At 39.8% G+C, this 15,778-nt stretch overlaps 1 protein-coding gene across 8 annotated transcripts in view; it reads left to right on the top strand.

The window, feature by feature from the left end:
- Positions 1-15,778, top strand: part of LOC138926556 (uncharacterized) — a 463,340-nt gene that overhangs the window by 96,924 nt on the left and 350,638 nt on the right. For all 8 annotated transcript variants that reach the window (XM_070281100.1, XM_070281102.1, XM_070281103.1 and 5 more), the window contains exon 4: positions 12,364-12,486. In XM_070281100.1, coding sequence (XP_070137201.1) covers positions 12,364-12,486 — 123 coding nt within the window. The remainder of the gene's footprint in view (positions 1-12,363; positions 12,487-15,778) is intronic.

The raw sequence follows: 15,778 nt of genomic DNA, 5'->3' as shown, positions 1-15,778 counted from the left end.
GCTCAGCGCTCACCACGTGTAGGAGGTTCGCAACGAACAAATAGCGTTTCAGAAGGGAGAATTCAGGAACTCATAGCAAATGCGTTAGAATCTTACCAAGCCCAACTCTCTTCAACGTTATCAGAACAAATTAGTCTGGCGATGCAAAACCTTAACATACCGTCCTCCCAAAGACAATCCCTTGAATGGGATACGGAGCTGCCTCCAGCAGACCCCCTAATAAATCAGCCTTTTGATCATCACGTGTCCGTTAACCATAATATCTCAGGTAATCGTTCACTAGATAATCGTAGAGAGGACCACATCATCCGACCAGACCAAATTTCAAGCTTATTGGTTCACTGGAAACTACAGTTTTCTGGTTCACCAAAAGACATTTTTGTTGATGACTTTATTACCGGGTAAACATATTAACGCGACGATCGTTGAATGGAAACTTCGATCTCTTGTATGAGTACGCAAATTTATTGTTTGTAGGCCCAGCATTAACATTCTTTTGGAGATGTCTTAGAAGTGTAGAGCAGATGAATGGCACGTACTTTGTTCTCGTTTGAGAAAGAGATATAAAGACCAAAGATCAGATCAGATCAATGCGTAGAAGGAAGCAAGGAAGTTATGAATGTTTCGATGATTTTCTCGACTCAATCTTGGCCATTGTGGATGCCTTTTCTGAGCCAATGACAGACAATGACACAGGACACGACATCTTGCATATAGAAACCCCAACTATAGCCGCGTTACGCAGACACTGTCACCGTCACTAAGAGTTCTTCAATTCTCTAAGAGCTAAGAACAACTTCCGTAACCCAGCTGTAAGGCGAAACATAAATGAAATATCGATAGACGAAGAATCCGTAGTACCCTTTCAAGAAAACGAACCCCAGATTTCGGCGATTCGAAATGAGAATCGAACGAAATGTTGGAACTGTGAGACTATAGGTCATAGATTTAAAGATTGTCCCCAGCCGCACCGAGTATTTTGCTATGGTTGTGGCGCATTAAATATGTATAAGCCATCATGTCCAAAATGTTCACAAAAATCGGGAAACTTCCAAGCGGACAACCGTACCATTCCGAGAACGGATGCCCGAATGTAGACTCGGACGAAGACAAGAATAAAACGACCGAACATGTATCAATCCGCAAAGGATCGGTACAGTCATCTGACCATTCTAACACCCGGTCTTTTAAGCCTTATCATGTTCGACTAAAAGAATATAACGAAACGAAGCGAAGAATCTTTACAAACAATACCGACAGAAAAACTACAAGTCGTTCAGCAACAAGACAGCGGGACTTCTGGAAATCAAAACACCAATACAATAGTTGTTTAATATCAGCAATAAGCAAAGTAAGCAATGACATTCGTCCTTTTGCAAATCTAGTTTTACTCGATGAACCGTATTTAGCTTTACTAGATAGTGGAGCTAATAAAAGCGTAGTCGGAGGAACTTTAGCTAAAAGTATTGTTTCGGGAAAATACAAGTTCTCTAGGGCGCACGGCAACGTACGAACGGCAGACGGAACGAAACAATCCACTTTTGGTACTATAACCATTCCGATTAATTATAATAACACAAAAAAAGATATGGAATTTTTAATAGTACCATCTATTACACAATAAGTTATTTGTGGGATGGACTTTTGGGAAAAATTCGGAATCTCCGTCTCCCTAGGAGGCAGGGTGAATGAATTGAACTTTGAAGTAGAATCCACAAAGCTCAATTTATCGGAAGTCCAGAAATCCAGACTAAAAAGTGTAATAGATTTCTTCCCGTCATCCGACAGAGATGGTCTTGGCATGACAAACTTAATCGAACATTCGATTGATACCGGCAATGCCAAGCCATTAAAACAGAGGCATTACCCTTTGTCACCCGCGCGTGAAAAACTTCTATGTACGGAGATTGATAGGATGATAAAACTAGGAGTTATTGAAGAAGCCCTAACATCATCGTGGTCATCTCCTGTCGTTTTAATAGTCAAGCCAGATAAAGTTAGGTTTTGCTTAGATTCGAGAAAGGTGAACGATGTTACAATAAAAGATTCATACCCAATTTCAAACCTAGAGGGACTTTTGAGCCGCCTTCCTCCAGTTCACTGCATTTTAAAAATTGATTTGAAAGATGCCTTTTGGCAAATCAATTTAGACCCGCAGTCTCGCCCAAAAACCGCATTCACAGTTCCGAATAGGCCATTATACCAATTTAGGCGTATGCCATTTGGACTGTGCAACGCCCCTCAGACGATGTGTCGTCTTATGGATCAGGTCATACCCTACCAACTGAAATCTCACGTATTTGTCTATTTGGACGACCTTCTGGTTATGTCATCAAGCTTTGACGATCATTTAAAGCACCTCTCAGAAGTTGCGACTCGTTTACGGCATGCCGGTCTAACGATCAATATTAAAAAGAGCCAATTTGGTCTCCGGAAGGTCGAATATTTAGGTTACGTGGTAGGCGAAGGAACACTACAAGTAAACCCGAAAAAGATCAGTGCGGTATCTGAGTTTCCTGTCCCCAAAAGTCAAACGCAACTAAGACGCTTCCTTGGCATGTGCGGTTGGTACCGTCGGATTATATCTCACTTTTCAACCATAACAGTCCCACTTACAGACCTACTTCGAGGAAAGACTTTCACTTGAAACGAAGATGCACAAACTGCATTCGACGAAATCAAGCATAAGCTTTGTTCCGCTCCGCTTCTAGTTCATCCAGACTATGACAAGCCGTTTCTAATACAATGCGATGCATCTAAATGTGGAGTCGGGGGAGTATTAGCACAGTGCGACGAATTAGGCAACGAGCGTCCTATCGCATATATGTCCCAAAAATTGAATGGAGCTCAACGTAACTACACAGTTACAGAGTTAGAATGTCTTTCCGTCGTGTTCGCAATCCAGAAGTTTCGTATGTATGTAGAAGGTCACAGTTTTACGGTCATAACCGATCACTCAGCCTTGCGATGGTTAATGAAACAAACAGACCTCAGCGGGAGACTAGCCCGTTGGGCTATTAAGTTACAAGGCTTTGTTTTTACAATTGAGCATCGCAAGGGGGTCCAAAATGTTGTACCAGACGCCTCTTCACGGTCGTTCGAGGTCTCGACAGAAATCGCAGAGATAGATGTAGACATCCTGCCAGAGATTGATCAGACACATTTCAATCAGACGAATACCGTCAGTTAAGAGACCGTGTACAAGATGCAAAAGTACCGGGATTTCGAGTCGTGGATATCTATATATATTATAGAGCAGGCTTTGCCAGCGAAAATCCACAAGTTGACGAGGGCGACTATAAGCTCTGGGTCCCAAGTGAATTGAGAGCAGGCGTAATTCAGTCTGCACATGATCAACCATCATCGGCACATGGTGGAGTAGCCAAATGTCTTGAGCGAATTCGAAGAAACTTTTATTGGCCGAATATGGTAACCGATGTTCGAAATTATGTAGCTCGTTGTGATATATGCAAAACCTGCAAACATCCGACGCAACGTCTTCGCCCGCCAATGGGTTGTCAAGCCACTAGTGAAAGACCGTTTCAACGGATCTATGTAGACTTTATCGGTCCATTTCCCAGAACCCGGAACGGGAACATAGGGATACTAATTCTCCTAGACCATTTTTCTAAATTCACTTGGCTTAAGCCTGTTAAGAAATTCACTTCTAAGGTAGTGATCGACTATTTAAAGGACGATATTTTGGTGTGTTTTGGAACTCCGGAAGTTTTGGTGAGCGATAATGGCACTCAGTTTAAAAGCCAGGACTTCGCAGCCTTTACTGCTAAGCACGGAATCCAACATATTTTCACAGGTGCGTACTCCCCGCAGTCAAATGCGGCGGAGCGTGTAAATCGTTCAATAAATGCTGCTCTCAGAAGCTATATTCGATCAGATCAAAGATTGTGGGATAGTTATATAGGAAGTATAAACTCTGCATTGAGGAATGGTATACACCAATCCATTGGAGAATCACCATACTATGTAGTCTTTGGCCAGCACATGCTCACGCATGGCAAAGACTATAAGTTGCTACGAAATATCCATATGTTGTCCGAAGGATCAGCAAAGATCGCTAGATCAGACGAATTCCCGAAAATCCGAGCGGATATCGCCAAGCGAATGGCAAAAGCATACCAGAAAAACAGAGATGAGTATGATTTACGTTTCCGACACCGAACCTTTGACGTAGGTCAGGAAGTAATAAAAAGAAATTTTGTCTTAAGCAACCAGGCTTCGCATATTAATGCCAAATTAGCACCTGTAGGAATAAAAGCTAGAATAAAAGAGAAGCGAGGTCAGTCGTTATATTTACTAGAAGACAAAAAAGGGAAAGAGCTAGGAACCTTCCATGCCAAGGATCTCTGGTGATGTACCCTTTTTCAGCTTTCATCTCCGGTAATATCACGTCGATAAAACCTGTGGTGTGAGGGTACGACTTAAAATACAAAAGAAAATTATGAAAATAAATTTTAGTTAGATAAATATGAAGTCGATAACAACTTCGCTGTTAACCCAAATTTGGGCTGTTAAGCGCAAACTTTCTGGCACCTCGATCGCGTCACAACTGAAGTACGGCAACATCCTTGACTGCCATTTTAAGATGCGCTAGATATAAGTGTTCTTTTGCATTTAAAGTCTTGAAGCGAAAAGACGCATATTAAAAGAGCACACCTCCAGTAAACCCGGGAAAAATAATAAACCCCAAAAGGGGGCGACAACGCAGTCGAATCAGTGGGGCAACTGACAGACTTGGCCGTGTTGTGCGCAGATTTCGGCAACTGCACGTGGGTGGGAAAACCTACAGGTAAGCAGGGAAAAGATCGACGCGCCAGGTGACTAACAGGACCCTTTTAATAGAACTCGGACGGGTAGTGCCAGAGAAAGCCACCGGCGACCGGAAAGTACCCTCGCCAATCCCGAAGTCCCGAGCGAAGCACAGCCACGACAAGTGGTCAAGTGCGAACACCCCTCGATCAGCCTCTAAACGTGCACGGAGCCGGACCACGCTCAAGCCGCGAACGGCGAGGAGTCCTGCGCGGATCATTAATTAACGGAATAAATAATTTAAACGGAATACTTATTTTTTTTTTTTTTTTTTCTTAGTTAATTTTCTTGTATTAGACCTGTACTCATACCTTTTTTCTATAGTGCATAATTCGGGTTTTGGCATCAGGATTAGCAAGACCCCATAATTTTACTTTGAATTAATCACCCTTCATCAAGCCACACAGCGCTCCAGTCTACAGGCCTGCAGACGTCGAGGGATTGGTTTGTGAGTACCCAAATAATCTGATTGCCTAACTATGCTATTATAAAAGAAAGCGTATGATAAATTAATCTATAAAAACTATTAAACAAACTAGATGTAAGATTCCAAAATATTCTTTCTTAATCTACCCCATATAATTTTTAGTTTTCGTATTCAAACTTTATTGAAATTCTAGCGGTTAAGACAATTTAATTTCAATTGATTAGGATTAAAGAAAACCAGTAGGAGTAAAGACTTAGGCTAAGTAGATTGTAAGGAGAAAGAAAGATGAAAATTAGAGGAAATATATAATGGATTGTGAACTGAAGAACAGTTGAAATGAAGTAAATAAGTTTATTTTTATGGGCACCTGAGCTAAACGATTTCTATTTAAATGGGTAAAGGCAGCAATAATTAATAAGTCTTTACAGGAAGGGCGGGCCAAGCAGAAGAACTATCCCATCTCAGTTCTTCAATAACAAAAGCTGTTTGTCTCATATTCATGTCCACCCGAAATTACTGTTTCCCCTCCTAATCCTTTCCAACTCTGTCTACAAAATTTTATTGTGTGGCGGTGATCCTGATTAGGAAGTAACCCAATCCCCTGGACTCTTCACTGAGCTAGGCCGGTCCCGTAGGCAGAGTATGCTACCAATCGGTATCCACTTCACCGTGTTCGTCACAACGTCCCAACAGCGATTGTCTACTATTTTCAATGACGTAAAAAGTAGCAATCAGTTCAGGATCGTTTAGCACCGAAATCGGGACTTCAAAAACTTGTAGCACTTTAAGCAGATGATCAGAAGCACATGCGCGAAACTGGTTGGCTGATTCCGCGCGCGATTTAAACAATACTGCCCTTTTCTCGCCCAATTATCGCCAATCCGACTGACTTATTAGATTGTACTTCGAGCCCGAATCAAATATCATAGTGACTGCATCGCCCCCTATTTTACATGGAATTTCTTCTTCTCGTGATGATCCATATTCCACTAGATATGGACTTGATTGTAGAATTATCACGTTGTCGTGGCTTTTATCCGGTCCTTCCCATCTGTCGTATGGCTTCCTTTTCCTTGTACGGCATTTCCGATAAAAATGTCCAATCCTTTCGCATTTTCTGCATTTCGCGTTTCTGGCTGGGCAGTCCAAACTATTCTCTTGGTGCCCTTTTTGGCCACATCTGCCACATTCGAAACTCGCGCTGCGCAGAATTATTTTGTTGATGCTATTTGCATTCGATTGCGGGATCATAGATTGTGTTTGTTTATTAACTTGTTCGTCGATATTACATGTTTTTATGACCTCCTCCAAAGTAAATTCATTTTCCAATAGCTTCTTTTTTAGCTCGAACGAAGCCCAGACATCGATGATCCTATCTTTTAGACAGATATCCTCTATCTATTCTTTGGTCTCTCCAAATGAACATTTAACTATTTGGCGGCGAAGCCTCATCAAAAACTCTGTGAAACATTCTCCCTCTACTGGGGTCATCGATCGAAACAAATGTCTCTCAAAAGCCGAGTTGCGCTGCGGTGAAAAATACTCGTTCAATTTGGTAACAAGAGGTGTTAAGGTCTCATTTTGCTCCTCTTCGACAAAAGGGATTAATACTCCCGGTATGCTGTAAAGTACAGCCTGGAGCTGCGGTCCACCCAGGTGGAGAAGCTTGTTTCTCTTCTTACATACGGATGTGATCTCCTCCGTGTCAATATATATAATATATATTAAACGAGCGCAACCACGCCTTCCACTGAGTCTTCAATAGCGCTTTATCCATTCCCTGGCACAGGAATGGTTTTAACTCCGTCATGTTTAGTATAACCTGAAAGATAATTAAAATTAGATGGCCTTTAGCAATCTCATATTTTTTTTGTTATTGGTCTCATTCCATTTTGAATAGACTCTTTATGCGAACATCTCAAATTATGTTTCGCTCTTCTTCTTTTTTTTTCTCTCCCTTTGGAGGGAATGCCCTTTGGAACCGGCTCTCTTAATGCAACAGCTAGAATTTAATCCGCTAACGCTGCTCTTTTTCTCTAGATCGCATTCCCTTTGAAACCGGCTCCTTTAATGCAGCAGCCGGAATTTAATCGGCTAACGCTGCTTAATCTCGTTCCATTTGGAAAAGATTCTCTTCATGCGACATTGCGTTCGCTCTTATTTTAATATCGTTCTCTTAGGAACAGACTCTCTTAGCGCAGCCGCCGGAATTTAATCGGCTTGTGTCCACCTTTTCTTTTCTCACCGGTTCCCTTTTTGCGCCTCCTACATATATATGTATATATGTAACGGCGAGGCACGCGCCCTTTTTTTTTCCAGTTACTTCTTTATTTCGTTTTTTTTTTTCTTTAATTTGGCCGGTAGTATTTATAGTCCAGTTTTTCTTCTCGTCGCCAGTTTAAAGACTCCCGATTCCCATTTCAAACAACAATTGTGAATACTGTTTTTCAGCTCCTTTTAGTAGTCCCGGCACTGCGGGCGTTACCAGGTCCACTGACTGACTTTGATCGAATGAAAATTAGTGCCCTCATTTACTGCTTTAGAGAGAGCGCGTCAATCTCATCTCCGCCGTCGCTCTTCGCTGCCGATACGGATCTCCACGACCTGCGTTTCTAGGAACTATTTACCCAAATGAAGCTCTATCGAATTACCAGTCTTCTAGTACATTCCTCTGTATTCGTCTAACATAATATCGGTTACTTTCAAACTTAACATATTATGTTCACTAATCTGCGACATACATATGTATAATCACATGGCGTGAGATCGATTACATTCAAAAATTGTTTCAAATGGAACTTAGATGACGTTATACGACTATGCAAACACTAATAAATACACATTAACAAATTGATTAATGTACATATTTTTTTAATTTACAAGCGCGTGCGAGGCCTTTTTAAGGGCGAGGCCCTGGGCGGTGGCCCAGGTTCGTCGTACCTAAAACCGGCGCTGGCTATGCATACACTCAAATCTAAGCACGTGTGCATTTGCCCCCACTGGTCTATGTACATTAAAACATATCTAAAATAGCACTGGTATACCAGCAGTAGACCTTTTTATCGAATGTTCTCAGAGTTTTGCTCTTGCCCTAGGCAGGAAAAAATTTTCACTGTGTTGCATAGTCTTGTGCCTTGGAAATAACAGCTGAAGTAAGGGAATTGAAAAAATACTAACTCCTCTAAAAATCTTTTGATCTTTTGAATAGTTTAGTATGAAATAGTTAATAGTGGAACAATAGCACGAAAAAATTTTCTAAAAACTTTAATGAACTGGCACTACAAAAACATTTCCATAAATTTGTGGCTAGCGAGATAAGGTATAGTCTCCGAGACCCCCGCCTTTACGATTGGAGCTCGCCATTATAAGAATCGGAGTATTAATATCTATAACTCCTCCAAGAAACGTTCGATTTGGATGAATTCGGTTTTCTATCCTTATTAGCCATATGATTAGATTGGTATTAATACTTTTTAAAATAAATTTCTGTAATGTAGTTCTAAAATAATTATTCGTGAGGGCGTGACACTTTCGGAAATGATTTGATTCACAGAATATATTCTTGTATTCTACGAGGACAGGAAAGACCATGTAGCAGCGATATGCACCAATATATCTGGGTCGTTTGCTGCTATGTGGGGATGTGGGTAATCCCGTTGTAACAATTCTGCCATTATTGGCCTCTCTGTAGTTCAGTCAGATGTCCAGCCAAATACCTTGATATTCTAAATATACGCGGGGTGAGACGCTGGCCGAATGGGTAATTGCATGAGGTGATTTATGGTACAGGTTGTCGACACATTGGAGGTGCAGGTCCATTGGGGAAAAGAGACATCGATGTTACTCCTGTAAATGAGGCACTAATGTGAGGAATGTGACAGTGTAATTTCAAGTGGAATGTGTTGGGTGATCATATAGAAATGAGATTGTGGTGACCCATACCATAGCTCTGAATGCTAATGCTGGGATTAATGGGTAACGCTTTCGGGGTGTGAACTAGGCCCTTCTTGGGCATTATGTAAAAGAGGCGTCGGCTCAAGTCCGGCTTGGCACTTCAGTGCTATGAATGTGGATTGGCAAGTTGCGTGTGTTACAGGGTAAGTGGAAATGATAGCATACTTGCAATGCACAGCAAGGTACCTCGTCCCTTAAACAAGTACGTGGTTATTGAGTCTTATTACCCAAATGCACCAAAGTCCTTACAGGGAACTCAACTGTAAAACAAATATTTGGTTATATCGGTTAAAAAAATGGCCGACCAAAATATTTGAGCAAAATCATCAGACAAGGACATAAAAAAAAGTATTTAGCCGGTTGCAGTCAAACTCCTCCCCCTTTGCCACGCCGCCTTAAAAAACAAATAAACTCTTTCTAACTTTTATATATCAGAATGGTAGAGGTTTACGCAGGAAGGTTCCTATACTTTATAATAATATTAGCGTCCAATTGTTTCGTTTTATCTAAAACCTAGTTAAAGTCAAAGATCCTAAGCTCCGAAGTTTTTCCACATTGGTATACCTTGGTAAGACGTCACTTTCTAAGAACAAGAAGAGGAATTTTATTTTAAATTGGGCTCCTGGGAAGGTCCAGTTCCAAGAGTTTGGAAAAAATCCTGCGATAAAATCATTTTATCATTATCATCTCAGAACTTGGTGAAACATTGAAAATTTAACATTTTAGGAATTGTTAAGGCCAGCTCCTATATTAAGGTTTTGCATCTGAAACGGATAAAATAAAAGAGCTTCGCTCATTTTTAATGCTAAGGATCCATATCTTGAGGTATTAGTCGACACTATTACTTATTACTAGAAGGAGTTCACAAAACTTTAAATATATTTATACCCTCAGAAGGTATTATAATTTTGGCCAAAAGTGTGCAACGCAGTGAAGAAGACGTCTTCGACCCTATAAAGTATATACATATATTCCTAATCAGGAATTCTTAATTCGCTTTGCAAAATCAAAAAATGTTCCTAATAGGCTTTCAAATAACCATAAAATAAAATTGACGGCTAAACGGCTTTTAAATAGAAATAAATAAACTGGTTTGACTAATATTTTCAAGATACTTGGGAGCTTAGTCAAAATTCACCGTAGAAAACGTAGATTGTTATGGGATTAGTCTAGGAATGATTGTTTACATTAGCTTAAATATAAAAAAATAATGACTAAAATATCGGGCTTATTCCTGAAAGGGAATCTTGGACACTATTTTGCCGTTACGGAAAACGCTCGGTAATTTAACGGACTTAGTGGACCTAAATATAAAATTTTTGTAATAAAAAGATAAGTTAGGCTTATAATCTTGTTGTCCTAACAGACATAAAAGTTTAATTTGCCATATTTCCAAAATTGTTTTCTGTGGGAAAATAATGTTAGTTCTGTGCTCCTTAGCCGTTGCAGTTTCCCGCCATATGCCCTATAACAGCCCCTATCGCATAATCACGGTTTCCTTTACTTTAAATCGAAAAACATCAAATTTAATATTCTTACTTTTTACTCTGTATTTGATGGATTGCTACACCTTTTTTTGATTCATTTTCGAAATTTTTTTTTTTGCATAACTTCTGGACATAATTTTGGATGGCTAAGATGATATTAATCGCCATATATTTAAGAGCTTATATAAAATATTTGTGGTGACTCCGTGACAGCTTTTTGGTGACCGCTCCAAATCAAATTTTCACTTTCACCCAATTTCTTTAAGACTAAACAATTCTTGACAAGTTACCTTTTGCAAAAAAGGGGACGGTTAAAATCGAGTTTCCCGACTATATTAACCGGTACTCATCTCTTCCAACCACATTCTAACTAACAGTTACCAATGGTCCAAAAGCCCAAATTTTTGGCGCATTAAATACTTTTTTTTGTGTAATAATTTAATTTTTTGATTTGGATATAAAAACATTTTGGAAAGATTTTTTCGGAATACCCTTAATTTTGTGTGCGCTTTTAAAGTCAGCAGTTCAGTGTCGCTTTTTTTTAAGCCTAAAAACGCGGGAAAAGCGAACATTAAAAGCTAAAAGTGTCTCTGCTTAAAAGCTAAAAAGAAAATAAAGGTCAAGGTATAAATTTATAATTTTAAACGTTTCGAAGGAGAGCAACCGGAAAGACTACGCTGTTAGTCGTAGGCGTGGTCAAATTTAAAAAAAAAACAAAATTTTAAGCTCGACTAAAATAGTACAAGCATATATGCAAAATTTGAGCCCCAGCATAAGTCAATCAGTTTGGGCGTTTCCGCCCATGTAAAACGTTTAAAGTTTAAAGGTATGGCTACTCACCAATTAATTTTTGTTGCACATTTTTGCGCTTGGGAAAAAAAGCCGCAGACCCTCACTACCCCCACCGTCACTACCGAATTAGTAAAGAAGCAGAATAAAAAGTTTCCGTATTGGATTGATTTTGATTTGTAAGTGGAGATTTTCCATTGGAAAAGTTTGGCATTAAAACATTTACCAAAAACATGAATTAACTGGCGCTACAACAAGATTTCCGTTTTGGAGACGGGAGTGGGCGTGAAAAATTTTTGACACAAACTTAATCTGCGCGGATACCATATGAGTCCCATTTCCAAATCGGATAGTTCTATCTCTTATAGTTTTCGCGATCTACGCGTTCAAAATGTTAGCCCGCTTGTATGGGAAACGCTATTTATATGGGTATAAAGAAGGTATCTTTTCAAAATCTGCCGATTTGGATATAATTTGTCAGATATAAGATTTCGGAGATAGATTTTGAGATATAAATTAACTATATAAAAAAATTAACTATTCACTATAAATTAACGATTCAAAAAATTCTTCTGGGAACGGAAGAGGGCGTGGCCAAAGTTAAATAAAAAAAAGAGAAAGTTGATATGTATACCCTTGCAGTTAAAACCGGATATGTATCGCAAACATCGGATATAGTTGGCCGATCCTTATGAGAATATGATAATATAACCCAATTTATTATAAATAAAATCTAAATCTAAATCTAAAATCTATCCGATGTTTGCAATATATATGCGGTTTTAATTGCAAGGGTATATCAACTTCGGCTCCGCCCGAATTTAGCTTTCATTTCTTATTTTTATTTAATTTAATTGTTATTTTCATTTTAATTGGTAGCGTTGCTGGCTGCCACTTTACGGACCCATCAACGTGCCGGATGCGACTTTGAAGCGCTTTTGCTTAGCTGTCCTCGAGGCACAAGTATTTCCATTCAGCTGGCTCAATATGGCCGTGCGGGAGGTAAGTGCTAATATATCTATAAAAAATATATTAATTAACTTCAATAATTTGTTATTACTACCATTATTAATGTAAGGTCAGGGAGCAGCCACAAAAAATTAAAAACTAATTGCATCTATTTACGGAGATATCGGCCTGTCAAGCGACAAACGTCTATGTTAGTGGCCGTAAAAAAAACGCGAACGAAACCCTCTCCTTTAAAATTTGTTTTTTGGCACTCACGTTATTTGCAAATATAGGGTTCGATATATTGATTAAAAGTTCTTATAGCCTTCGGTGATTAGAAACTGACTCTTAGCCGCTCGACTTTAATGAAATCCGCAAATTTATTTATAATAATTTTTTCTAAGCAAATGAATTTATAAATATACAATACGGCTGTACGTTGTTATCCGAACCCTATTGATCATATAAAAACATACGCTACACTAGTCAGTTTATTGATTCACAATGATCCACAATTTTTGCATTGGTATAGGAGTTTCCTCTGCCACATGCATAGCTACGGAACCCCTGGGATATTAGCTCCTGGGGGGAGATATCTTTGTACTGCGTTCTTCCACCATGGTCTCCTTTCTTGGACCAGTTTTGTCTTTTGCATGAAAATGAACATTATCATCATTTTCGATACCATGATTGAAAACTACAAACGGAGGCTGTTTAAGCTATCATTCGATACCAATGTTGGCAAATTGGACGGACGAAGCCCGTAGAGAAGGCATTGTACCATACGCTTCTTCCAGTTCAAGCCTATGTTGTTGGAGCGAATTATGGCTGATTTCCCGGAACAAGGTGTCTTTGGAGTTACATTGCTGTATCACATTGTCACTGTCATAAACTCACGACTTTTATTGTCTCTTTTAAAGGATCCTGCAAACCTTGATTTTCTAGCTGCAGAAAATTTTGACATTTTTTGACTGGTGGTCCGTCATCAAGCTTCCCCAAGCCTGATGTTGCGAAATTGAGCTGCAACCGTCTAGTCAGCTGGCAGCGTATTTCTTTTCTTCATCAGTGTTTCATTGTACTTAAGTACTTAAGCCTTCCTCAGTAACGATCCAGTAACCTTCGGCCCTTGCCTATCAATAATGGTGTGTTGAAGGAAGAGAAATGAAGGAAGAGTTCTTCCCTAGTCAAAAATAGGTGGCTCGAGTAAGCTGTTCCTTTTGCACCTTAAGGATGAAGTTCCCTAGATAAGATTATGTCGGATTTAAAAACTGACACACTTAGACCATATTTGGACCATTGTGATACCGTGTTTAGGATCATTCCTTCCTGTATTCTGAAGACTCATAGGTTAGCAGTAGTGAATTCATTATGTGGTGAATTCATTCGTATATCATGTTTTCCCACTATCCAGTACCACTTAATGACTTTGCGAGTAGTGCTTCATAGTCGGGATCTAGCCTTCTTTGGGTTCGGACGTTTATTCGCTCATATCGCCTCTCCGAGGCCGTTTGGTGCTCGTCGATTTGCCGGTGCCTACCACACGGCCTGTGCGGACTTTCGCTCTGAGGCTATTAAATTATTTATTCTAGAAGTTGAATCTAGAATCACTTTTTCAGAGCCTTAAAGATAAAGTAGATCATGCCCTGGCAACTTCGGCTGGTTTCATGGGACCCGAAGCCTCTTCGGCTGGGACGCGTTTTGTGGTTCCCCTTTTATTTCTACCATCAATGGAAACAAAAAGGCTACATTTGGCCAGGACCCAATTGCATCAAATGTGACTGTCCCGAGAAAGACGCGGATCAACTCTAATAGGTGCATTGTGGGACAAATTCGAGACGTTCACCCAATCTGATGCACTGTGCAAGTTGGTCCCAGATAAGCTGAACTTGGAACCGAGTGATTTAGCCTGTCAAAAATTTAGCCTAGGCTGGTCAAAAAAGATGCACTCAAGTTGGTTAATATTAAACTGGGAGTACAGGAGCAACATTTCTCTACCGTCTTCATTGATGAGTTTTGGCCTGTGTCGGTAAAAGTCATCCGTTTCGTGCATAGAGAGTGTTGCGGGGATTCGAAGTTTTTTAGCGCCGCCCGAGTAAAGACGCCCGTGTAGATGCTGATAATTGTTTATTGTTTTCTTCATTTATAACAGGGCAGCAAGGGCTAACAGTGGTACAGTCGGTCACCACTCTTTCACTCCAAGCAGTGATAGCAGCACTTTAAATTCCTAGTAAAGTAATGGTGGTACAATTCATAATCAATCTTAAATCTTAATATGTTCTCACATTTCGTCCGCTTCCCTCGAGTGTCAAATAGAAAAGAAAGCTTAGGCACATGGTTACCGGCTGAGTTAACAGAGATTCAACACCCGCTTAAACTATCGGTTCTGCAACTTCGGCGTTGCCGGATGCCGCGGGAGCAGTTTTGCTATCTCTCGTAACAGAGAGCTTGCTAAGGTTATTGACCTGGCGGCTAGTCTCCCTTGTCACAAACTGGATCGTTAGAGAACCTCTAGTAAGCGGCGCCGCTATTCCTTTCTCTTCTTAAACTTATATATATCGCGATATCACGATTGCTCTCTGCTGCGCTACCGGCAAGCTTCGCAATATGCTCATACAACAAAAACTATTTTTAAGGCGACCGATTTACATTTTATCTTCCGTTGTTGATCTCCAGTAACAAGAGAATGGTAATCGATGGTAAGCGCGTTGCTACTTATTTTACGTCGTGAAAATAATTCGCAAAGCCAGACCGATACCCAACTGCAGGAAGCAGGAAAGCGTACAAGTTTTTTTGGTTGTTCTTTAAAAATTAGTTTTTGATAAATGCGTTCTTTCTAAATTTGCTTTACATCGATTTTTTTAAATTTCCCATGTTTTACTTATTATTAAATTCATCATTGCACCCACGTAGGGGGTATATTAATTTTGGTCAAAAGTGTGCAACGCAAAGTATGTTCTTGATCAGGATCAAGTTGATATAAGCATGTCCGTCTGTCTGTTTCTACGCGAACTCGTCTCTTAGTTTTAAAGCTATCGACTTTAAATTTTGCACACACCCTTCTTTTCTTTGCACGCATAGCATTTTGTACGAATAGTATTTTTGATAAATTAATACGACCCACCAAATTTTATAAGGATCGGCCGACTATATAGCTGCCGTATAACTGCCAGATCTTATATCCTAAATGACCCAACTTTCGTGTTTTTGAAGACAGCTAAGTTTTTCCCATCTACCAAACGATCGATTTCATATCGATTCATGAAACGATTTCATAGTGACCTACAAGGCAAGCACTAACAACAATATTCGCGTCATGACTCCAGTCAAGGATACTTACTCAACTCTG

The sequence above is a fragment of the Drosophila bipectinata genome, chromosome 3R, assembly GCF_030179905.1.
Source record: "Drosophila bipectinata strain 14024-0381.07 chromosome 3R, DbipHiC1v2, whole genome shotgun sequence".
Lineage (NCBI taxonomy): Eukaryota > Metazoa > Arthropoda > Insecta > Diptera > Drosophilidae > Drosophila > Drosophila bipectinata.
The sequence above is the reverse complement of the archived record's forward strand: the minus strand, read 5'-3'. Positions and strand labels throughout refer to the sequence as shown.